The sequence below is a fragment of the Hippichthys cyanospilos genome, chromosome 1 (assembly GCF_059441005.1).
Source record: "Hippichthys cyanospilos isolate Australia breed blue-spotted pipefish chromosome 1, RoL_Hcya_1.0, whole genome shotgun sequence".
NCBI classification, from domain to species: domain Eukaryota; kingdom Metazoa; phylum Chordata; class Actinopteri; order Syngnathiformes; family Syngnathidae; genus Hippichthys; species Hippichthys cyanospilos.
In genome coordinates this window covers 18221234-18248214 of record NC_142369.1, presented here as the reverse complement: position 1 = coordinate 18248214, position 26981 = coordinate 18221234, and the positions used below count along the sequence as shown (strand labels likewise).

General features: G+C 38.7%; 1 protein-coding gene across 5 annotated transcripts in view; it reads left to right on the top strand.

Annotated features, from left to right (window-relative positions):
• The window catches only part of pdlim5a (PDZ and LIM domain 5a), a 42648-nt gene extending 17225 nt beyond the window's left edge, over positions 1-25423 (top strand). The window contains exons 4-15 of one of the 5 annotated variants that reach the window (XM_088430033.1): positions 1992-2031; positions 5923-5948; positions 7683-7703; positions 7808-7825; positions 7989-8161; positions 8543-8579; positions 20361-20434; positions 21559-21754; positions 22847-23027; positions 24126-24246; positions 24556-24671; positions 24756-25423. In XM_088430033.1, the coding sequence (XP_088286159.1) occupies positions 1992-2031; positions 5923-5948; positions 7683-7703; positions 7808-7825; positions 7989-8161; positions 8543-8579; positions 20361-20434; positions 21559-21754; positions 22847-23027; positions 24126-24246; positions 24556-24671; positions 24756-24845 (1093 nt within the window). In that variant the 3' untranslated portion in view covers positions 24846-25423. Of the gene's footprint in view, positions 1-1991; positions 2032-4314; positions 4626-5922; positions 5949-7682; positions 7704-7807; positions 7826-7988; positions 8162-8542; positions 8580-9652; positions 11390-20360; positions 20435-21558; positions 21755-22846; positions 23028-24125; positions 24247-24555; positions 24672-24755 lie in introns of those variants that run through there. The other 4 variants (XM_088430016.1, XM_088430042.1, XM_088430025.1 and 1 more) reach the window with 4 other exon arrangements.
• The last annotated feature ends 1558 nt before the right edge of the window (positions 25424-26981 follow it).

Genomic DNA, 26981 nt, shown 5'->3' with positions numbered 1-26981 from the left:
AGCTGTTTTTTCTTACCCACCTGGGTGGCACACCACTTCAGTGAAGGTTGGCCAAGCGTGGTCGTGCATGCATGCATCATTCTTCAGTCTGTACTGTAATAAGTAAATAAATAAAGGTATTTTATTATTTAAAATGAAATATGAAGTCAATACAAAAAAAAAATAGTGGCAGAGTATCAAGGGTCTTAGAATACTACTTGTAAAAACATACAAAGATACACTTTTAAAAAGCTGACATGGAAAAATCTGACCAACCTGGGGTGGCTGAAACAGACTGACATTTCCATATGTACAATTGTTTTGATCGGCAAGTACTAAATTCAGTTTCAGAGCAGATAAGACCAGTAGGTTAAGAGAGCGGTCTTCAAATTGGGCTTGATGTACTCTTGGGTTATGTAAAGGCACGGCAGGGGGTATGCATGTAAGAATCTGACAGGGTTTCTGTCACTAGCAGCAAATCTGGTGCCTTTGCGATAAACTTTTCTTTTCAAATTAAGAACAAACAAATTGGAACATGACTCTTTTGCTAAACGTTTTATGTCTTTATTTTGTTACGTTTTATATGGCTGTGCTATTAGGGACACAATTCTTTGGCAGATGAGACAAAAATTAAACAGACAATGTTATCTTCTGTTATCTTCTTCTCAACATATCTTACGCGTCAGGACAAATGTTGTTTCAATGTCTAGTAAATTAAACAGATGACACAGCGCAGGCTGGCTCTTGCCAAATTGGCGCTCCAGGTGAGATTTTTTTGGCACGCTCCTCCATTGGCGATTTATGTACGCTGACAAGAGAAGTTGAAGTTTTAACAGTGGCTTTAAAAGGATTCACACAATTCAAAATATAAAATAGAGCAATGACTTCATTTCACGACTGTTCTTCTCTTTGCACATAGCTTAGGTATTTTTGACATGCTGACATCCTCTAAATCTCTTGTGTCATATCAAAAGGTTTGCCCCTCCCGCCCACACAGAGTGGGCAACATACTGATAAGTCAGAGGAAGAGAATTTGGTATTATTCTTTGAAACATTATTGCTTGGGCATGTCTTCATTGTTAATCTGTTAGTTGTTTCATGTTGACATTTAGTTGTCAAATTATTGTAAATTTGGGCAGCTTTTGACTTGAGAGGGCTTCATTTGCCCACAGAAGATTTTACCTGGATTTAATCTAACGCTCAAGAAATATTTTTGTTTCATTTTTCGTTTTGTTTTAATGTTACCACAGTTTGACAGTTCATCAAGAAGTTTCATTCCTTACGTTACTCACTGGCAAAGAGTTGAGTTATCGTAACATTGGCATATTGAGCACTCTACAAAAAAAAAAAAAAAAAAACACTAGAATGTTTCAGTAAATACGTTTAGGTAGAGAAAGTTACAGAAACATAGGCACATTTTCAACTCCTGATCAACCTTAGTTTTAATCAAGTTTCATTTTTCTCCACACCAAATGATTGTCATGCTTGTTTTTTTTTGACCCAACAATAAATAATGTATTTACATCCTTATTGCCCAATAATGTGCCATTTGTATTTACAATAGAACATCGTTATCTCAACTTATGTTACTCAACGATATAATAATTTCATTTTCATATACCATTTTAAGTGCAACTTGAGGCGGGGTACTTGGCTAAAAAACAATTTCACAGGGGTTACACAATTGTAAACAGGTCGAGAACCACTGAGTTAAGATATTACTGTATTATGAGACGTGACTTTTCCCTGGCATATGAGGACATGTTGCAGGAGGTGTCCAGAGTGTTTCCTCGGGTGACCTTTGGAGAAGCATGTGACCTTAAGTGGCGTTGACGATATCAGAGAGTAGGCAGTATCACATTGACGGACATGTTTAGCGACTAAAAATAGCTGCCATGAAAGCATGCATTTTGAACATTGGGGGATGTTTTGCAGCTCCTCGTGTTTTTATGGTCTGGCACATACTGTAAGTAAGAACACCTTGGAATGATGGCCTTTTTCTATGTTTTCAGAGTTGCCAGTGTCTCTAAGCCTCCTCCAGTGGCACCCAAGGTATGATCCTATTATTTATTTGCATTTTCAGAACGTAATAAAAAAAAGTTTACAAAGGCTATGACACCCCAGGTGATATTCAGTCTGAAAAAATGTCATTATGAGAGTTTCTATTGTATTTCCTCAAACAGTTGCAAGTTGGCCGTGTTCACGCTCATGGGCGCAAACGGGATTTAATTACTGTTTGTGTCTGTGAAAATACTGAAAGAAAGAAAAGTTCACTCATGTCTTCTATAGTTAGACTGAACTTTGCGCTGCCTAAAGTTGCAACAGGCACAAAAATAAGGCTCATTGTCTTTAACTACGATGAACACCGGTATATGCTGACGTGGTCACTCCACTCTAGAGAACTGCGTAACTCAGCAGTTTTGTTCCATCCGTCTCACATCAATTGTAATAATAAATGTAACATTCCTCAACATAAAAGGCCTTTGCCCAAATTCGGCATCGACAACTATTTGCGGCAATACACCATTCGGCCTATTAAAACCATCTTTTGGCAACAATTATCTTCATTCAACTTTGCCCCAACATGACTGCAGCAGAAATTTTTCATCTGGAGTGTCAGGCTAAAGATGTGTGTAAAGTCTTAGGAGTGTTAAATGTTGATGTGTTTTCAGTTTTTGTGTGTTGCATGAATGTCACTCACACCTTGTGGAAAGGTTTCACTCATGCCTCTGTGCCCATTTACTGTAAACATCTGTTTTTTCATGGTGAACTATGTTCCCGATCCACCTGTTTTAGGTGAAAACCAACAATATAGAGAGCATACCCTCACCTTCATTAAAATTAATGTTAATGGTGTTTGCTTACATTATCAAACACTGTATCGTACAGGTTGGTGTTATACCTGATATTATACCTTTGTTTTGCTATCATATACTAGTTAAGCACTGTCCCATAATCATATTCAATCAGTAATATATTATGCTAAGAAAATTGCAACCTCGTTATACTGTCCCTTATTATAAAAATGGTGGAATACATCACAAGGTGCCAGCTGCCAACATCACAGTCCATACTACATAATACTTTACAAAAGCAAATGACTATATTATGTCCTTCTTCCAAACTTTTATTCAAAAAGCAGTAAGTATACTATTGATAAAGTGATGAACTAACAAAGTTGCGTAATTGGTTTAAATAAAACTGTAAAATTATCTTCGTGCCTGACTGTTCCATTTTGCAATATTTTGGTATCTATTGTCACCTATATAAAAAAGCAACAACATTCAAACTAAAAATGCTAATGCGACATAATGCTGCACCGCTTTAGCAGATTGAAGGACAAGCTTTACAACCCCTATCAGACAGTTGAGCATTCAAGAGCGTTGAATTAATTTGTTTTCAAGATATTTTCAGAACTTTTAATTGGCTAACATATGTCCAGGTAGGTACAGCTAGGTATGGTAGGCATGTCCAGATCACAATCACATGTTTGTAAATGGCGTCAATTTCAACTGATCGGAATTGGTGGTGCAAAGATCAGGGTTTTAAGAAAATTTCATTTCATTTATTCTTATTTTCAGTTTTAAGAAATTGAAAAGTACTCAGCTGTTACCAATAGAATAAAAAATTGTGTACTATTCGCAACATGGCAGCAAACAGTGGAAGTAAACACAAGAGTGTTCAAATGTTTCCGGCAACTTGGTTAAACCATTACTTCAGTAATTGATGTACATTTTTTGTTCAATAAACAAAAACTATTTGAAAAAATGCTATTTGAAATCACTTTTTTTGTCCCCTTACTATATTGTTGACGTATCAAATTAGAACCTGGTATCAGTAGATCCTTAAAAACAGAGTCAAACTTGGACTCAGGTACAAAATAATGTGATTTGGACATCCCTACTATTGATAGATGATCAGACCAATATAGTACTAATATCGTATCAATTTGTAAAAAAAAAAAAAAAAATTGATAGCATCATCTTATGCCATCTTGGTGCCCTTAAACTCTGTTGAGGTATGTAGAGGAGTTTCATCTAGTCAGGTCATAGACATGTCTACAGTTAATAGAAAAGTAGTGCTCATCCACTATCTTGCAACATTCATGGACAATTCTAAACCTACAGTTACAGATTTTCACCATTCGCGGAGGGGCTTGCTTCCTCTCTCTGGTAAATCGCATATTAAATTGAACACACGTAAATACTTTTCAGAATGAAACATCGCACTTTAAATTAGAAACAATTAGCATTTCCAAATGCTAAATCTCACTAAATGAGCACCAAAGAGGCTTCAGAGACTGTCATGAGTGTGCTGTGCTTATTTGCATGCCAGGTGAACAGATGTGACATCACAAAACCCATGGCCATCACACCCCCCGCTTCCCCTCCCAACAAGAGCCCCATACCCTACGGGGACTGCGGGTCAGACCTTTCCTCGCAGCCCTACTTCATTCCCTCCCCCTCGTCCGCCTTCATCCCCGCCGCCTCACACACTCATCCTCCTTCCTCGTTGTCCGTGGACCCGCCGCACTCATCCGTGTACAACACACCCATCCACCTCTACTCCACTGAGAACGCCTGTGAGGTGGCCATGGGGCAAAAGCGAGGCTTGTTTGAGAATCAGAGTGGACAAGCCTTAAATGGGTGAGTGGTGATCCGGTTAGAGCGCAAGTCGGTACAATCAATCGTGAAGAAAGTATGGGGTTTTTAGGGAGGGGCGGGTGCATGGAAAATGCCTGCAGGTGTTCTTTCTTCAGAGCCGGCCCAAGGGATAAACAAATTACAGTCAAGGAAATCTTGAGAATTAAAGAATAACAAAGCACAGTAACATAAAAAAAAAGTTAGTTTACTATTTTAATCGACAGCTTTTGCTAGCTACTTTTTTAGAAAGCGTGATGGTGATTTTGTTTAGCTAAGACATACAGTGTTTTGTTGGAATGTCCATTGGGCATCAGATAGCAGTTGCAGCAGTTTTTTTTTATTCCGACCGGTCAGCCTAAGACCTTTCTTGACAACATTGCGAACCCTCAGTATCATGACATGCAGGACAACCTTGTGCAGCTGTACATATGTGTGAAGAATCAAATGAGGGCAACGTTGCAAGCTGTTGTCAAAGCAGATGGCCAACTTGTCAGCAAACGGACAGTGATGACATCTCTGGGTAAAAAGGCGATGTGACGAGGGAACAGTAAACATTTGAAATGAGAATTGTTAAAATTCAAACGTAACAAAGCACCGATATTCCTGCTGTGATTCACCTGTTTGTTTCGTTAAGAGATTTGTTGGAATGGGAAAAATAAGAAAGCCAGCAGCAATATTGCTTTCCAGTCCATCTGTACAGCAATTTTTAGGATAATATTCTGAAAATTTAAGGCATAAGAAAGAAACCAATAATGTGGCAGGTGTGTACTGTCGCATTGCTATATACTAGGTTGGATTTCAGTAAGGAAAGATTGTTTTGAGATATGAATGTTTTGAGTAGTGAGAGTGGTTAGGGGCTCATGTAACAAGTATTTCAGTATCTGTGTTTGCGTGACATTCTCTTAATTTTATATAATTTTAAATTTTGTGTATAGACAGAAATTTTTGTTTGGTATAACAAAATAGCTTTAGATTGTTGTTGTTTTTTTTATAAACTAATATAATAAACCAGTTGAAACCTTCACAGTAAACACATATTAGATTACATTTAGTCTTATGCTTATTCTTCATCAGTCAATTCAACAGTTGTGTAAATTAACTCCAGCACATTTTTGTAGCTGAAAGTGCTACCTGTTGAGGTTAAAAAAATCATTCACAAATAAAACATTTCAGGCTGCAATAGGATCATTTAAACATCACTTGGGCCGGCTCAACATGTTGCATGCACGCGTCTTGTTGAGAACTGTTTTGAATTTACTGTCTTTTCGCCTCTTCATTTTGTCCCCCCCTTTCTTTTCAGATGACAGCAGCTCCTCTGGTTGCAAAGTTAGTTTCTGATGCATGACCATATATAAATATAAATATAAATATAAATATAAATATAAATATAAATATAAATATAAATATAAATATAAATATATATATATGTATATATATATATTTATATATATATATATTATTTTATATATATATATATATATCTATATATATCTATATATATCTATATATATATATATATATATATATATATATATATATATATATATATATATATATATATATATATATATATATATATATATATATATATATATATGACTGTCTTGAGAAATATTTTTGTTTGAAATTTGCAATACCGTATTTTCCTGAAATGGTGGCCTCTCCATTAAGCTACACTCCAATCTGAGTTTTATATTCAGCCATGTTGTATTTATAGCTGCTTTTGGAGATGGGGGCGTGTGAGGGGGGTGCACACAAAAACTGTCAAAATGTCATCAAATTCCACCTTGGTTTTGAGTTCAAGTGAGTTTATGTTATATTAGATGAGACTGCAAGTTTTTTGTTTAAAAAAAAACTATAAGTAAACAACTCTAATTGCTGTATGGGAAGCTGAACTGTTTTTCATATTTATTCATGATTACTTTGCCTTTATTTAAGTTTAATTTTAATCTATAAGAGCAACATTTTTACGTGTAATACGTCCAACGTTATTCATTGTTATAGATTTGACATACAATATTTAGTAGTCATCGCAGCAGGTATGCTTTTTCCTATCCACAGTGGAGTTAATAAATACACATTGGCCACCATTTATAGAAATACGATATATATTTAGAAATATTTACTACAACACGCATAGTGTGAATTTCATTAAAACATATTAACTAAATGAATGTGTCACTTACACAAAGCATGTACAGTACACACCTAATTCAATGCGTTCCTGTGTGAAAGAAAGAGTAGTGTGCATCTCATGCACTTTTACTGTTTTAGTGACCTTATTGATGCCTTTTATTATTTGGACTCTGTCTGGGTAGTAACAGTAGTGAATAGTGGAATTTCACAAATATTTTTTAGTTAAGTTTAAGTTATTAAAAATGTCCAAACACCTCCCATTAAAATATTTAAGGACCATTCTACACGTAGGCCTATCTTTCAAAAAAAAAAAAAAGATACACAAAACATATATTGGCTTAGCTCAGGCAACATTTTTTTTAATGTCATTGTTTGAACACATGTGAAGAACAGGACTAAAAGTATCCAGAGTTTCTTACACTTTGAAAAACTACATGAATCATAGCCACATGCGCACTGTTGCTAATAGCATGTTGCGTACGGGACATTGATTCAGGAAAAAAAAAATCCCTAACAACTGCAGTTTCAAAGAAAATGATTCATCTGGAACATCTGCTTGTACGTGTTGCAATGCATCGTGAAACACGTTGTTGTTTTTGGTACGGCTTCACATGAATACCACTCACACCTTGTAGTAAGCAATCCATCGTTTTAAACGGCTTTATTTCATCATCTTTCATCAAGTAAAATCAAAATAAGCTTAACCTGTAGCTAAAAGTATATTTGGGATTTGATCATAATGAATAACCCATATATGTCGACGGGTGTACTGTATTTATTTTTAGAATGGAAAGTGCAGCAGCACCGAATGTAAATTCCTGCGTGACTGATATTTTGGCTCCCTCCGCCGGCCATTGCGTGATATCTTTTTCACATCTTTGGCTTGAACTTCACTCTCTTCTTTTCTTCTTTCTCCCCTTCCAGTGGACCTCACAGTACTTTAAAGTAAGTTTTTACATGCATCCTCACTGTCTCTAGATGTAAAGCTCCGGATGCTCATCTGGAAATTTAGTTTGATTTTTTTCTCTTCTTTGCGTTTCCTATGTAAGAAAACCCCAGCCACCCAGGTAATAAAAGTGGCCATAATCGTGACGTGTTGTAGCCCATTGTCGTCATGCCATTCTTCATCCAACGTGGAAGCATTTCGTTGCCATTCAGCCATTTCTAACACGGAGTGTGCTTTGCCGATTGTGTTGTCCGGCTTGACCGTGACCCGTGCTCTCATCGCAGGCCTCCCAGGAGACACATCGTCGACACGGACATCCACTTCTACCACGTGCCTACTCACGCTGACGCCAGCCGGAAGCGCATCATGGAGGACACCGAGGACTGGCGTCCACGCACCGGGACCACCCAGTCCAGATCCTTCAGGATTCTGGCTCAGATCACGGGCACTGAGAACTGTATGTAATGGTTGCTACCTTGACGTGGGAGTATCTGTTTTAATAAAGTGTAATTACTCCACATACTGAATGAATGAATGAATGAATGAATGAATGGATGGATGGATGTTCTTATGGGTATTGGCGAAGTGAAAATAAATACATTAAGATGTTGCTACTACCACTAGCTATACAAATAATACACTCATAGAATTTAATGTGGTCTCAAACAATATATACGCACATAAAGGAATTTAGTTTAATTTCATGAAACATTTAATTAACAATGTTGATGATTTTACATTTTACGAATACTGCTAGTACTTGTATTTTTTACCACTACATCATCATCATCATCATCATCATCATCTTAATAATAGAATTGTTTTCTTCCATTTGCAGCACAAGAAGAAGAAGCAGACCCAGCCAAGAAAACAAAGTAAGTGCTTTCCATTGAGCATGACTTACAAGTGATTACTAAAGCTTGTTGAATGTAATTTACAGTATAATCACACATACTAAACATTGTACTTCCATATCCAAATCTTACAGCCTTGTTAAAAATATTTTAGTTGGTACATAATAATTGAAGACAAATATAGTGGGAAGTGCACAACTAAGCTAGCACAATTTTCACGTTGTCACTACTGGCTCTTTACTCATGTCAATTTAGAGTAGTGTAGTCCAGAAGAACGTGGAACCGTGTTGAATTACAAGTAGAGGCTTGACGAGTGTTACCTGTCAATCAGATTGTTGCATTTGCTGGTATTGCAAGCCTTGATGGTGAACTGCATGACCTTTTAACCTGGAATTGTGCTGGCAGACTGCAGTGTTGTCTTGCACGTCTTTGATTTGCCATTTGTTTAATGCAGGGGCACATTGTTGAATATTAAAGAAGAGATATTATGCATCTTCCCTGCACAATTTCAATATGTTAATAGGAATATAATCCAGAAATGAGCCCTTTTTTGGAGCACCGACTGTGTCTGGTGCAAGTGTGCCACAGTTGACTCCTCCCCATATGCAACTAGACCATGATGATGCAACTGGGGAAACGCCTGTACACTAGACAAAAGTATTTACGACTCAGAGGCAGCGCTCCATACACTAAAAAATTCCCACCACCACATTGACAATGCCAGCGAGCAAACACACATGCCGCTTAGCACTGCCGTATAGCCGACAAAACTCTTGGTGGCTCTGCTTCATTTTATCCATTTTATCCTTCACTCGAAGGCCGGCATATCCCAAGTTAGCTCATACTCAAATTTAGGCTCTTAACTAAATGCAAAAATTAGGTGGGGACATTTGTGAATCAAGGCATCACCGCATTTGTGTCCAAGTCATTTAAAAAGACATTTTGACAATATGTTCCTTTCGACTAGTTTTGCTTCCCTTAACAACACTATCTTCACTGCATCCGAGCCGTTCTTGTGCCGTGCTGTGTTTTCGTTGTCATGCCCCCAGACCTTGTCACCCTAAACCATTGCTTTCTTCTGTCCTGGATGGCAGAGTGAACAAGTCCACCACGCGGTTGGTCATTGGCCCAAAGTACAACGAGCTGAGGGACTGGCACCATGGCGTGTCCGCTCGCACCCTCAATGTCCAGTAGACCTGTGTATAAACGTATATATATATGGATATACTTTATGTGTGAGTATGCGTACGCGAGTGTGATGGATTGCTGTTGTGGCTTGATGGCACGATAGAAAGTAGTAGTGCAGACAAGTGGAATGAGAACTACAGCACAGGACATACGAGGGGTTGAACTGATTAGTTGACCTAGCTACTCCGCAGACCTTTAATGCTTGAAGTCGACTATCCGCTACTCCCATGTTTTTGGTCCCTCATCTTTTATTTGGTCAATTTACAAAAGACGCTCGACTTGCTTTTTTGTTGACGTCGTAGGACTGTAACATTCTGTGGACCACTGACTGAGCTGTCCAGCCAACAAGGCGACACAGTCTTCATGCTTTCGCGCCGGTGATAAAAATAGCAGTTAGCCTCAAAAGGGTTGGCTATGTTGAACATCGCTAGTCTTAAAAAGATTCATACCGGTGGTATCCCTGTGCTGGCGGCGAGCAACAAAAGGAATTGACATCAGTGTTGTCTGGCAATGCACAAAAACAACCATGTGTTGACAAGAACTTTATTCATCGTAGAATTTGTGAGATAAAACACAAAACAACATCATGGTTTTTGTGCTTTACAATAGTGACTTCAGTAAGATTTCTGAACTTCTGAATGCTAAAAGCACTTGGAAATATTTTACCCAAAAAGAAACACACCATTGCAATTGGCTGGCAACCAGCTGAGGGTGTCCGAAGACAGATGGGATAGGCACCAGCATGCCAGCGACCCTTGTGAGGATAAGTGGCTATAGAAAATGGCGAGACACGACACAAAATGAGATCAGACTCTGACAGCAAATACACTTAGTAGAAAACAGTTAAAAAAAGTGCTTTTATGCCTGTTTGTCAAGATGGGTCTTTATGTCAAACTGGTCAGTGTCATAATTAATTATTTTTTAATTTACTTTGACTCAACTTTCATCACATTATAGTCAACTGCAAAAGAGAGTTATTCAGTCAACCCCTAGTACATAACATATATTCATATTTATATATGTTATGTATACACACACACACACACACACACACAGTCTTTTTCCTCTGCTGAAGGTGTTGGTGTAACCGATGGACAGAAGTATTGAAACACCAAGCTGTTGTAACCGATGGACAATATTACCGGAAAAAAAAGGTCACTTCAGTGGAACCTCCAAAGTGGACCACAATTATCCTAGTTGACTTGCAATTTCCTTTCAAAATAAATTGTCCAAAAATACTCTCTGGTTTGTCACGTTTGACCACATAGTAATTCACATACATCTCAATGCAGGATTATCCGTTGTTTGAACGAATCAGCTTTGAGGAGTAGTCTGTAAGGAGGTGTATATACAGTAAGTGCATGTACTTGGATGTGGGAGTCCAAAATGGGGCTTTAGAACACTTTGAGTGGTCAGTGAAAGTAAAAATGTTTGGTTTGTTTTCGGCTTGACGATAAAGTATAGTGACTGTGTGAAATTTATGAATGCTCTCCCTATTCAAACCCCTTTGAAAAGGCCCTCGCTATGTAAAATATTTCTCCTGTTCATGTTTACTTGACCTTGCTGGTGTTGTCTTCTCAAATTTGAAGTGGTGTCAAAAAAGGTATTATGATAACTTATAGCTAATAAATTTGCTGCTTATACTCTTTGTTCATGTTCTGTCTTCTCTTTTCATTTCTCATGATGGCATTACTTCTTTATTCTTCATTCACCTATTATGCTGCTCATAGTCGTGTCACACTTTAGGTACAGAACAGTTTTTGTGTGGGGTGGAAAGGGAGGAAGTGGGAACTTTGCTGCTTTAAGGCTGGAGGGTGGGAATTGGAGGGGAGCACTATACAACCCCATTAAAAAAAAAAAAAAAAAAAGAAAAGAAAATAGCCCTGCAGCCACATGCTCTGGCTGGGGCACCAAAACATTTTGTGTTGTTGTCATAGAGAAAATTTCTGTGGCCAGCCTAATTATGAACATGATGAATACAAATGGACGGAGATAAGCATTTGGCAGCATCCTTCCCGGGAGAAAGTCCTGATAACAGTTTTGTGAAGAGGCTTACAATCAGGTTGAGACTCCGCTCAAATGGGACACGTTGCCACGTTTTTTTTTCCCACGTTGCATAGTTTTTCAGGGGTCACATTCAGTTCACTTTTTCTGTTGGTCGCTCATCCCACATCATCCAAAAAGACTGGCAACTTGTTTACTTTTAATAGGGCTCTTCCAGTTTTCTGAGGAAACTGCCAGCTCCGAACAAGTGGACAGCTGTGGACACAATTTACACAATGTGACTATGAACACCAATATGAATACAAAAATGACAATTATACAGTTTATAACATTTTATATACAATGTTCCCTCGCCACTTTGGGCTTCATATTTCACAGCTTCAGTGTTTCGTATTAAAAAAAAACAAACAAACAATAAAAGCACACAATAAGCACCATATCCTATTATACTCTTTCCTCAGTTTTCTGTTTGCTGCCATCTGATTGCCTTGGTCCATCAACTGATTGGCCCAGGTGCCTGACCTGCAGCCTACAAGGCTGTTTTGTTTTTGTTTTTTGTTTTTTTGTGAAGGTCCCCACATCGCTTGACTTGCTCTACTGAACGGTTGCGCCTTGCGAACTCTACTTTTCGATTTGTTTGCATGTGACGCCCTGGAAATGGCTCCTAAACATCCCACATTTTTAATTCATCTAATGAACAGTAAAAGAAGAGGCTGAAGGTGACCGTGAATGAAAAAGTTAAATTACTCGACATGTTAAAAGAAGGACGCTATGCCTTGGTGGCATGCCATTACGGAGTGAATGAATCCACTGTGTGTAACATTAAGAAGGATGAAGTAAAATTCAGTTTTTCTGATTGTTTTTTTTCAAAGCATGTTGCGACATCTCGCAAAAAGCCAGTCCTCTTAATGTAATGTACTAGTGGACGTACAACGGACCTGCAATACAACGGGGTAAGATTCGAGTTTCCACACAGCCGTTCGTCACACAACTGCACACAATTACACCTAAGGACATTTTTTTTGTCCAATACACCAGCCATGCATGTTTTTGGAGTGTGGGAGGAAACCGAAGTGCTTGGAAAGAACCCACGCAGCCTCGGGGTTAACATGTAAACTCCACACAGGAAGGTCGGAGCCAGCTGGAATTGTATGCAGGTCCCTGAACTGTGAGGCCGAAGTGTGAACCACTGCTCCACTGAGCCACCTCTCTCTCTCTCTCTCTCTCTCTCTCTCTCTCTCTCTCGCTCTCTCTCTCTCTCACACACGCACACACATTAGTATGTATACTGTGCAATATATATGCAAGTACGTATACATAGTCCCCCACAATATGTTTATGCGTATACGTACTGTATTTTACTGCACAACGGACACAGAGAATATGAATAAAAATATAAACTCAAAATGACTCTAAAATAATGTAAGATTTAAAAACATAGTCTTACTTGAATTAAATTGAAATTCCTTTATGATCCCGTCAATGGAAAAAGAACATGTACTCGAACATCGATAAACACTAAAAATTAAAAAGTATCGCCAACAAATAGGAAGGGACATAGTATAATTAACATTTTAAAACATTTTGTCATATAAAATGTTAGTTAAAAATAATACTAACGTTCTCAAACACAGATACAAACTGCTCTATTCTAGCAGTTGCACTTTATTGCCACTTGAGGGAGGCACCAACTCAAAGCAAATACTAATTCCCTGCTGCTGTGGAAGCATTTTATGGTGGCGATCGCAACCCCCTGCGATGCGGTGTTGGTGCCGCTACATAAATGCCATACAGTGAAATGCATTATAGCACGCAACACGTTATATCTTTAAGTCAGCTATCTGTCCATTTTTTGCTGCCTTTCCTACACTTTCTTTGTCTCAACTTGGCGTTCAAAAACCGCAATCGAACAGTTCAAAACGAGCACAACCATTTAATGTCTTAAACCACCCAAAGTTGATCCACACGATGCCTGCCTCACTATTGTTCAGAGGTCTTGGGTTCAAATTTCTACTCGTGGAATTTGCGTATTCTCAGGTTTTCTCTGAGAATGGATGTTTTTTCCACATCCGCATCCATTTCCAACCTGTAGCTCTCAAAAGCGAGAAAAGCCCAAACATTTTTTTTTCAAACTTTTTGTATCATTTCATTTGATGACATTGAAGAAATTACGGTGGGCTTCAATGTAAGGTAATCAGTGTGCAGTTTGTTTATCACTTGTAAACTTGCCTTGCCCTTAAAATAAGTCAACACACAGCCGTTTTTCATTTGAAATGATGTTTGAGCATGTCAGTATTGTGTGGGTCTAGGATTATTTTTCCACCCTTCAGAACCTCCTAAATTGCTCCAGAAATCTTCTTCCAACCATCCTTGATGACATTTGGTAAAAATATCACATGCTGTCTTTCCTCCCCTGCAGCCTTCCTTTTGAGGATTCCCTACACTTGCTCAATATGGGTTAGGTCAGGAGACATGCGTGTGATGGAGTGTTGAATTTTGTCCTGCATAGAGTGACACTAAAGTGTCCACCAGGTGTTCTTGGTCCACGACTACTCCCATCTACCCCAAGTCCAACAGTACGTAGATGGCTTTTGTTTGAACAGACAACAAACGGTCCATTAACATTTCCGACACTCACCTGAGCACACAGCAGATGGCCTATCATTTAATACTCTCATAGTCTTTGGATAACATTCAATCTTCCTTCACATTTACGGTACAGTATGTAGACAAGGCAGAGATCACATACACCCACACTTCATTCTTTAGCAGCACACACTTAGCATCCAGTGTCATATCTGTGAGGCGCTGCCAATGGCTCCTTTCACATCAACCGCAGAGAGTTAAAAGTTGTCTCTGGGGACATATGGACTGTGTCTTCTCGTGCCAAGTTAACGGGAATGCATTTGCTGGTCTGAAACCATGCTGACACCTAAAGCCTTGAAATGAATGTGACAGCGATTAATGTCCTTCTGGCAGTATAGGGTAGTAGCAAAATGTTTGCGTTAGAATGTTAAGTATTTACTACACAGCAATACATTGACACTTGTGACTCAAATTTCTTGTAAAATGCAATCATATGTTGCAGTGTCAAAAGCCAGCATAAATACATATTTTTTGTATGTTTTTACTAAAATAAAGCATATATCATGAAATTAACAACAAATAAAGAAAAATACAATTGTAATGTAAAAAATAAAAGCTGAAGAGAACTTAAAAAAACACCCCTCAAACGTAATTAGTGGAAAGCAGCATATCAAATCAAATGGAATTGTTTTACATTAATATGCATTGTTCTAGAACTTTATTGCATCACCCCTATCGAGTTACATATCAAATATTCATATTGGAGGGATTGACATCGCTCCTCTATAGTTAGAATTCCGTTGCCACAGGAAATAAATAGAAAAGTTAATTGAATTTTCTCTCAGATCGGCTCTGTGGCGCAGTGAATAGCACGTCTGCCTCACAGTTCAAAGGTCTCGGTTCAAATCCACCTGGCTCCGGCCTTCCCTTGTGGAGTTTGCATGTTCTCCCCGAGCCCGTGTGGGTTCTCTCCGGGCACTATGGCTTCCTTCCACACTCCAAAAACATGCATGGCAGGTGAATTGGACATACTAAATTGTCCTTAGGTGTGATTGGGTGCGTGAGTGGTTGTTCGTCCCTGTGTGCCCGGGGACTGGCTGGCAACCAGTTCGGGGGTGTCCCCCGCCTACTGCCCGAAGCCAGCTGAGATTGGCGCCTGCGACCCTTGTGGGGATAAGCGGCTCTAGAAAATGGATGGATGGAATTCTCTCGCTCTCTCTATATAGACTATATAATATACATATGTGATAGGAGGTGGAGAGAGATTGTGGGCGATTATTTAGGATTAAAAAAAAATTAAACAATAAAGATGCATTTCCATAGGAGTAGTATGACTAATTGAAGTCAATACGTAACATTGATAGCGTTATATTGACAAAACACTGCTGATTGAAATTACATTCTCCCTCTTTCCTCTCGTCTCTCATTGTACTGTAGCGAACAAGCTTATGCTAAGTCCAGATGGGCCCGCTAATGCATGTAAACAGCGGGGCTCTCTTACTTAATTAACCAATCAGTCGAGCGGAATAGGATAAACATCCCTCGTAATTAGCAGAGACGGTGGAGAATATTAACGACCTGGGGCATAATTGTCACTGATGAACGTGGAGCCGGGTGAGCGTCACGTGTTTTCGCTCATGTAATCAGCGCGGCTGATGTATGAATGCAGTTAACCGGACAAATGTTGTTAGCATGACATCATGATGAGTGATGCTGACTTTCATTAAACATTACCACAGGAATAAAGAATGATTAAAAAGGAAAAAGAAAAGCGAACTTTCAATATTTTGCCACTTGCATTTAGCCAACATGCAAAAGCCATAAAAAAAAACACATTTTGAAAAGCCGTCATAACCCTCAGTCCTCTTTTTAAATAAATGTAAAGTTTTCAAACACTAACGCTTATTCGAAACACACTTTTTAAACATATTGTAGATGAACCAACACCTGCAAGTGGGCAATGTCAAGAATTTTTTTTTTTTTAAATTTCACGACACAATACACATTTTTGGATACATGACACACATTCTGATGGTTGCTTTACAGAATGATACTTTTTAAATTTGTACTAAATTCCAAAATGTATGACCTCAGGGTGTAAGGTCAGGATAGTTCTGTTATGAAACTGAAACTGTCTTCCTACTTGCGTTACAGAGCTAGTTTTCCGAGTCTAGTTTCCAAATCATGTGAAGCTGTCTTATTGGTTTCTTTCAGAGTCATTTCTGAGTCTCGTTGTATCTCCAGTCTAGTTTTCCTATTTCCAACATGCACTGTTGGTACGTTGGTTTTTTGTGTATAAGACTGTACTTTTCGTCTGTTATGTCTGCTTCTAAATTCAAATTCTGCTCTTCCCGTGACAGGTTTGAATTCTGAAGCTTGATTATTGATTCTATTTTTCACCTATACATTTTGGTCATATTCCAAATTCTGCAATCTCGGATTAGTGCTTTGTGAAATTTTGGATGGCAAAAACATTTTGGCCTTTTGTTTGGCTTGTGGATACAAACAAAAATCAGGTTTGTAGTTAGCGCACGTTCTGTACAATGATGTCGCGTGGGTCGAACTGCAAGATGCTGATGTGATTTGGGTTGTGATTTGTCCTTATGTTACACGTGTGGCATAACATGATAAGAGTGAAAATATAGAGCAGCCTGAAGACCTCTTTAAATTGAATTAAGTCTGGCCTGTCTCAAGGTTCATTAGCTGCAATCAATGCAAACAAAGTCCTTCGGTTAATGTACATCACTGTGTTTACAGTGGGCTTCTATCAAAATCAATGAATTTAGCTCCGTATTTTAACATTGAAAGAACCTAAATATTTTGAATGCTTCACTAGCTGCAATCCGGAATCACCTTACATCAGTGACGTCTCATGTTGTTTTTTAGCACTACCGTTACTCACAAAATAGCTCACACATTACAACGTAATGGAATCATTGACTTCTTAATGGTTTTGGAGGCAAACAGTTAGGTCTCTGAAGTGCCTGCTTACCCATCAAATGTGCGACCAAGAGGTGCCTTGTACTGTGTATTGCGTAAAACAATAATAATAAAAAAGTATGTTGGATGCATGTCTTCAAAAATGTGTGGCCTGGTGAATGATGTCATGTCCTGGATTTTTTTTGGCTGGTAGATTAGCTGGTTGCATGTGAACGTCCGGGCGTGAGTTGTGGCCAACAGCAGCAGTATTTCAGACAGTTCGGCAAGGTGTCCATCACTTGAAAGTAGCTCTGAATTTTCACCCATCCTTGCTGAACATGATGTGAGAGGAGAATATAAAGGGGGGGTGATTACTTTCCAAAGGTAGGTGGATGCCCAGAATGGCTCGCTCACAAACTTGTTGTCAAAAGTATGGACAGAATAGATTTACTCGGTTTTGTTATTTCCCATGGGCAGGCATGCTCGATACCAAACAATTTGTATACAAACATTAAAAAGTAAACTTTCCAAATGATTTCCTGTTTAAAACTCCATCAGCACATACAGTGCCGCCATGGCGGCAGTTGCCATAACATGTGTCTGATGTGAGGACAGCCAGGCTCGACGAGAGTGGGGGCAGTAACCCAACTTGGCAGCAGCCTCAACCTTACCATTTTATACACATGTTGGTGTGTCTTAGGCGGCTGTCTTCGGCCCACCCAGGCTCCTCAGCTGCCCCTCGTGAACACGTACAGTACATGGAAACACATAAAACGCGAGACAGAGAAGAACAAAGAACTGATTTTCCCAAAGTTCATTTTAGGCTCAGATCAAAAGTTTGAAAGTTAAAAATGTGCCAACAGACTAAGTTTGATTTTATATTTGAATTGTATGTGACCTGAAGGCTTAGTAACTTCAAAATTCGGAAATTCGGAAATGACCAACCTCAGGAATGAGTTTGAAAGGTGTAAACTCAGTGTTATTTGCATTTAAACGCCAACGTTTTGTGCACATTTCCCCCCAACATTTTAGCACATTTGGATTTGTGCAATTGAGGGATGTTAATTTTAAATACTGCGATAGATTTGTCTCAACTTCAAAAACTCTGAGCTCAATATATTCAGTTTTGAAAAATAATGGAAGTTTGGTGTGACATTATTTCTAACAAATTTTGGTCAAATATGAATTGTAATACCTTTAGTTAAATGGTGCTTACTAGATGTGTTTATTACCGGTCCGCATTTAATGGCATAAGGTGATCACAAGTTACACATCAGAGCAATGTGCACCTTTCCACAAAAGATGTGAGCCCATAAAGTGCCCAGGCAGTCTGGTTGAAAACCAGGGATCCGAATTGCTAGACTATGCACTGTCCCTCGGCTGTCCAGCTGTAGCATCATTAAGGCAAGCGAGTTTAAATGTGGATTGACTATAAAAGCCCAGTTAAAACACGACAACAACAATAACCAGTGATGGGGTAACTTTATATGCCCTGTAGAAAATCGTATTTGTATTGTAACTGTTTATCCGCAGAATCCGCCTGGTGGCTTCGCCTGCTGTCGAGACATCTTTGCACTGGACATTTCCTGCCTAATACGGGAAAATGTGTTTATCTGTATTTTGTTGGTATTTTGTACACTCAGCATCCGCTTCAACCTGTTGAGCTTGGAAGGGGGCTCCTCCCACCTGTGGTCCCTTCTGAAGGTTTCTGATTTTCCCCAAATTGGGGTTTTTGAGTTTTTTCTTCTCCTTTTGGGAGATGATCAGGGGATGCTGTTGTGTATTTATGATGAAGAAGTCTCTGTATGACTTCTTTTCACCTGTAAAGCGCTTTGAGACTTTGGTGATTGAGAGCTATATAAATAAACTTGATTTTATTTTATTTGACTGTGACTTGCCAGCTTTCCAAACATTTCTTTCTGAATCAACGACGCACTATATTGAAGATTCCAATTCTCACATGTAAACAGTTTGACATGACAAATCACAGTATTTCACGTCGTCAAGATGAGACTCATGAATACCTAATCGAAGTCAAGTCATTCGTTTATATGTTTTAGCAGAGCATGTTGCAAGTCCTGAAATTTGGACCCGAGTCCTGTAATAATAATCTCATTTGAAAGGATTCAAGCAGATGGGGTGGAAATTTCATGAGCACTTTGCCTTTAGCGCTGGCACTGTGAGTCTGGCATTTCTCTGCACAACATCTAACATCATGTTATATTATTACGGGCTGATATCACAAGGCTGTCGTCTGTGCAGTGAAACTGGCGACGGTTCCAAGTAGGAAGCTGACTGTGTGGAGTGGAGCGCTGTGTTTTTTTGGGCAGGACCATATTTGTCTCTGCTCTGTCAGCGAGTAGGTGGTCTGGACTATGTCTTGCTTATATTCCACTAAGGGCACCCAAGAGACAGTATGTGTGCCAACATGTAAAAGTGGCAAAGATTCTGACGATTCAGAATGAATGTTAATAGAATACTGCTGTATCACCAGAGGAGAGAACCTAGAGTGTTCCTTGTTACTCACCATGGAATAACCCAGAGGGATGACGTGTAGACTGAGTTTTTTTCTTGTAGCTCTCGTGTGACTGTTTTTATCGAAGTGTATACCTAAAATTTGTGCTCCCATCTTTTCATAGAACTATTAACAAGAATATGACCTCAAGCTGACATAGCAAAAATCATTTTTCCCATCAGTGTGTAGTTTGAGTCTTGTGTGCTTCCTAATATAATGGTTTGTGTTGGTTGTTTGATACAAAAATTCCATTATTACAAAGGTTTGAAGAATTGAGCATATATATTCTATTTTGCAAGAGAAGTTCAATGTGTTGCATATTTGGTCAAGGGTTCTGTCATAGGTCTGAAGGCTTTGGCAACAATAGAAGCGCAGTCATAATTGCCTGGTAGGCCAATATGTAAAAGAGGTCAAGTGGGTGACCTGCACAAGTTTTACTTGGAACAAAGCGCTTCAAAAACAGCACTACAATTTTAATTCATCGGCATGGATTTCGCAATGCCATTTTTGCTTTGTATCAAATATAAAATATGTTTGAATGTTAATTTTAATGATCGTTGAACATCAATGAGTTACTTTGCTTTACACAGTCAAGAACCTGAGCCCAGCAGCCATGAGTCTGCTACTGTCAAGACCATGATCAAATCACCCGCGACAACTCAAGGTAAAACACAAGTCGTGTGAGTGAGTGCATGTTTGTACGCGTGTCAGTGTGAGTATGTGTACATTAGAATATAACTTTGATTCCCTACTATGACTGTATCCATTCATCATATTGTGGCTCCACAAGATAAGAGTCCATGTATAGATATCCAAGTGTGTCTTTTGCGTATGTTTGAACTGCTTTGTTAGTGATGTGTGTGTGGGCGTGTGTCCTTGTTTATATTGCACATGATGGGGACTAAATGTTGTCTTTGTGGGGAACTTTTTCACTCGGGGGAACCATTTTGACAGACCCCACAAGTTTACACCTGTTTTGAGGGTCAAGACTTGCTTTTAGAGTATAGATTTGAATTGGATATGGTTGAGGTTCTGGTAAATGTTAGGGCAATCTGTTGTGATGGTCAAAGTTAGGGTTATGGGCTAGTAAATGTCAATGGAATGTCCCCACTACAAGACAAATACCCCCTTGTGTGTGTGTGTGTGTGTGTGTGTGTGTGTGTGTGCGTGTGTTCGTGCGTGTAAAGTCTTCTGAATGATGTGAGATGTGTGTGTTTGTGCGTGTAAGTCTTCTGAATGATGTGAGGAATCCTTTGTTGAGGCACGTGCTGCCTTGCTGACACCTGCTGGGTCTGCAGACGAAAGGGTAAAAGTCAAACAACTTATGCACATGGAAGACAAACAGTCACATACACGTGCACATGCATATAGATAGGTTTTCCCTTGAGAAAAAATGGCAATAAAAGTGCAGAAAACCCCTTCCACTTGAAATTTGTGGTTCTGCTATTTGGCACATATTTTTGTTCACCTGTGACTCAATATTCTACTTTATTTGGGATGTAATTCCATATCTAACCACTTGGTGCTGCCAGACGGTTGTGTTGAATACTGTAAATTTAAAAGAAGAAGAGTAAACAGGAAGCATTTCAAAAGCAGTATAATTTTTGGTAAATTGATTTTATATTGAATATTCTATCATGCTGCATTTCACTCCTACAGAAAGCAACAGCAACCTTTTTAATGTAACGATTTGGATATGAATTTTGAATGTATATGTTTAGATAATAAGCTTGTTAGTTTAAAAAAAGTGATATATTTGCTGACAGGGGTAATCTTCACTTTTCGCAGGTGTCAGTCCTCAGTGTGGCCTAATCACACCATCCTTTGGCATGAAGTCTGATGACAGCGCGGCCAGGTGTCCCGCTCCCGCCCGTCCCGTGCCTCGTGCCCACCCTAAAGATGAGGACTCGCTGGTGCAAATGGCGGAACACTATCCTGCTGGGACCCGCACGCCTATGTGTGGCCACTGCAATAAGGTCATTAGGTAAGGAAAAAATCATTATTTTCCCATTGCACTGGACCACAGTGGTTTATCATGGAGGGGATAGGTTCATGTTACCATGCCGTATAAAATACCAAATGTTTTACTCAAGACAAATCAATGTATCAAAACTTAACATTAAACATGACTTTTAACCCTTGTTCTGTATTGTGTCCAAATCTTGAACACATTTTCCTACCGTATTTGAGCCAAGAGATGGGCCACTCATGGAAGTGTGATTGCTAGGTGAATGTGCCGTTGTGAACTTTGACATGAAATTTCAGCTCCCCAGAGTTGTTTTCAGTGCTTCTCCTTTGCTTACCACGTCTTTGATTTTGAAAGTCAAAGATTTGGACACAATACTGCACAAGTTAAAGTATTCTTACTATCTCTGAAGAAATGAGATACTGTCATCACTTTGGAAAAACAAAAAGAAGTAGAATCAGATGAAGCTGTGTGCTCCTGTAAAAATGACACAAAACAAAAGAGAATTGAACATCGTTTATTTAAACACCAATATCTTCAACCAAATTATGTATGTTTGTCTAACAAATGTTCATAAATGTCTTTATGATGTAAAGCAATAAAACACACAAAAAGACCATGATACTAAAACTTGACATTACACATTCATATTGGGGGTGCGAGGCGATGCCATGGGGAGGAGTGCAGATGACTCCAAGAAATAGATTTAGAAGTTATCATTTAGGCTTGAAAGTCAATATTTGTAGGAGTTTATTTATATCGTATTTTTTTCCTGTTAATGTCAAATAGAATACAATTTTAGCTATACCTTAACAAATTTTCTACTTATTGTCACTTCCTGTCTTACAGTCACCGCGGCTATTGGCAAAGCTGGAAATGTTTTAACATACACAAAGTGGCCTCTACTTCTTGCTGATATTACGCTGTATCTGTTTGAGTAAATCTTTGAACTGTTCAGCATGTTGGGGCACAAATAAGTATTCCACTGAAGGGATGCAACTGTGTAGCCGGACTCACACGTATACATTAAAAGCCCATAAAACGATCTCTTAAAAATGTTCAACTTAACAGTATGTGATTACAATGTTGTTGTGTTTGTTGTTATTTCAGGGGACCATTTTTGGTAGCAATGGGCAAATCGTGGCATAAAGAAGAATTTAATTGCATCCACTGCTGCACATCTTTGGCAGACATCGGCTTTGTGGAAGAGCAAGGACTCGTTTACTGTGAACACTGCTACGAAGACTTTTTTGCGCCGACATGCAGCCGTTGCCAGGCCAAGATACTGGGGGTGAGTGGCTTGCACTTTGCAGGATGCCTGGTTACAAGTGGGGCCCCTTCCTTCATTCATTGGTCCTTTAGACATTTCCGCAAGTCTTGTTATGTTTGGAAATGTCCACCTAATTTTCCTGCCCATCTACTGAACTTCTGTTTCGGGGCTAATTTTATCTTACGTTATACTACTGCGTGAGTTGAGTGGGAAAAAAAAAAAAATCACCAATCTGGTGCAGCGTTAAAAGAGTTATGGATTTTTTACTATAATTAGTTTTTTCATTGTTTCAACTGTTGTTTATCGGGTTTATTCCGTTTTAATTTTTGAGAGAATTTAGTTTTAGTTATTTTTCGTAATACAGTATCAGTTTTGTGTTTCATTATTATTTATGTAAAAACAAAACAAATGCACACACAAAAAACCTTCATTTATTGTAAGGCATCCTTCCATGTTGAAAGAATGAGGCTTGAGGTTGCAGGTGTAACTTTTGACCCAACATGTCAGGAAGCTAACATATGGCTGCTCTGCCGTTCACTGACATTCATCCGTCACGTGTTCCGAACCTCTTGAGGGCCTCCAATCCCTTAGCGAACCCTCCGTTTCTCACACATCTTCAAGCAGCTTAGGGCGCCTTATTAACCTGTTTTCTCGCCCTCTTGCCCCTAAGCCCCTCCAATTTAGTGTGACCCACCAGCTTTTCCATTGATTCCCTGTCCCGGTGGTGTTCTCACACTCTTCTGGGTGGGGAATCTCTATTTTAAGCCAAGTCATGAGCTCCCAGGAGAAGAAGACGAAACCCATGATTGTTAAGTTCGTTGTACTAGTAATAGTACAAATTTGAGTTTATGTTTGAAAAGGTGAACTCTGTCAAAAATTCTGTAATAATAATAATCATCATCATCATCTTCATTGGATTCTAACTGCAAGAAGGGGTTGTTATGTAAGTGTGGCAGTCTGAGCTACAGGCTAAGTTTTTTTTTTTTTTTTTAATTAAAAATGACCACAGTGGACCCTTTCTGTGAACCAAAGAGAGAAATCTATTCTTTAAAAAATATAAAGACTCTATACTGGGAATTTTTCAAGATTTTTGAGCTAATCTCTTAGTTTTGTTTCTAGGAAGTGATCAACGCCCTTAAGCAGACATGGCACGTTCACTGCTTCCTGTGTGCTTCCTGTCAGCAACCCATCGGAAATAACACCTTCCACCTAGAGGATGGTGAACCTTACTGCGAGCAAGGTGAGACGAAGAAACGACGCAAGTACACCACGGACTGCGCCCTTTTAAATGTGTTGCCGATCATCGTTTCTGTTCTGATAATGAGTTCAATGAGTGTAAGGCAGACAGTCCAGTTTGGAAAATTTTGCACATCGAAAAATCCAAAAAAGAGCAACGGCTCAGCCATTGGTAGAATGGTTACATATTTTTTAGCTTTCACAATGTATTCTTTAATAATGTGGTAACATTATATTCTAAAATTTATTATTATTCAATTATGCTAACAGCAGCGATACTGCATTGTGTCCTTATTTTATGTGTGTGTCACAGACTTCTATAGTTTGTTTGGCACGGGCTGCCATGGCTGCGAGTTTCCCATCGAGGCGGGAGACAAGTTCCTGGAGGCGTTGGGCTACACGTGGCATGACAACTGCTTTGTGTGTGCAGTAAGTGCAATGGACTGCTCATCGTGCTCATTTCCCACATTTCCCTCAAGACTCTCCATATGGTGTCATTTTTGTCAACCACAGGTGTGCTCCACTACTCTGGAGGGCCAGACCTTCTTCTCCAAGAAAGACAAGCCGCTGTGCAAAAAACATGCGCAAACATTCAAAATATAACTTTCTTTGAGCGGAGGCAACAATGATTTTTTTTTTTTTTTAATTTTTAGAAATGTTATTTTTTTAAATTGATGGTTGTGTGTTGTACTGTATGTTATAATTCATGAATACTGTTTTTTTTTTTAAACAACCACAATCTCCGTTATGGCATACATACAATTATTTTATGTATTCTATTGTATTCTATACATCCTGAACTGGTTGTCAGCCAATTGCAGGGCACACGGGACAAATAACACACCCAATCACACTTAAGGACGATTTAGTATGTCCAATACACCTGCAATGCATGTTTTTGAGGGCAGAACCAGAGTGCCCGGAGAGAACCCACGCGGGCCTATGGAGAACATGCAAACTTCACACAGATAGGCCGGAGCAAAGTGGAAATGAACTTGGGTCCCCGAACTGTGAGGTGCAGATAATGTGAGATAACTTGAATCATTATTTATTTCACACTGAATGCAGTTTTCATGCAGTTTTAAATAATTATTGCTTTCAGTTCTTACTATCATGCCTATAATTCATGCATTTTATTATGAACGGATAAAAAAGGTAGAGTTTATTATGACTGTACTCCCCCAAAAATATCTTTCTAGAAATAAAAGCTCTATCTGCTAATGAATTTTGCCTGAAAGCGCAGCATTTACGCTTCATAACAGCATTTTACTTTTTGCAACAGCAATATAATTTCATGCATTCAATATTTTCTTTGCATTTATGAACAATTTTTATTCTGATTCTGATTAACCCATATTTCGAAGTTGGCAAAATAATTCCCTTTTATTTCGTTACATGTTTCAAAAAGTACATGTTGCCCGCACGCTTTACTTGATTATTCAACATTGTTATTTTAAATGATTTATTTTGTATTTTTGAGTCGGTATCCTGCCTTATTATTATAATTATTATTGTCATTATTATTGATCAACCATAGTGGTGATTCTGACAGTGTGCGCACAATGCGCATGCTCAGCAGGTTTGTACAGGTACACGCACGCATGACGTAACACTCACGCACGAACACAGCGTTCAGACTGCACGGCAGTCCACAAGTTAGTGAAATTGCATCTTCTCCACAAGCCAGACCGAGCAACTTTCTTCTTTTCTGTCCTGCAAGACACGGCCCCACGCCAGCTTTAGGTAGGTGAAGTTAAGTCTTGTTGAAAGTTTCAAAATGCAAGATGACGCACAGGTTTTTCTTGTGCCAGATGTGTTAGTGTGTTGATTGACATCATGTCGCTTTCAGTCTCTTCAGCAGTTATTTAACCCGGTTCATGTTTTTGTTGGACGCTTTCAGAGACGAAAAAAATGTTCAAAGGACTTGCATTTAGGTCCATTTTTAGGTCCATTTTTAAGGCTTGGGCTACCAGTCTATTAGACACGTTGAATAAAAGAAATTTGGTGTCGGCATTTTGCTATAAAAGAAGGTAGAGTTCTTGAATCACAAATTATGACAAATTGTAATGCGGACTGAATGATGCGAGTGACTTTCAGTAGAATGTTGATGGGGCAAGTCAAAAGTCACACCAATTACAATTACTGCAGTGTTAGAATAATGAATGCACAAACATCTGAGCCAACCACGACAATGTTTAGGGTAGTTGTTTTTTTCCCCTACTGGCCATTAAAAATTAGCTGGTATTAGTGAATGTTGAGAAGGTCTTGTTTTTAAATTCTGTTCATCCCCCCCCAAATATATTGTAATTCGTGAACTTTTCTTCCAAGGAAATTGTCAGATCTTTTTTAGAAATAGTTTTGTTTGAAATCTTTTTCTAAAATAAATACGAGTCAGGGTTTGCCAATTTTTTTTTTTTGGTGTTTGAACACACCATAAATAAAGTATTCTTTTTTTTTTTTAAGAGATTAATGGTCTTCCCCGGAGGTGTATTTTTTTTTCAAGGGGGTAAAAAGCCTAAAAAATATATAGACTAACAACACTAACTATACTTAACACGCTGAGGCCACTCCATCACAAAAACCAAAGAAAAAGCAAAAGGCACAATGTTAGTCGTATCCTATTGCTTGCTGTGATTTTTGTGCACCTTAGGTTTTTCTCCCTGCCTTGAAATCTACAACCACATTAGATCGTGTGTGTGAGCAGTTTTCCTCGTTTACGTAAATAAGAAGCAATCTTAT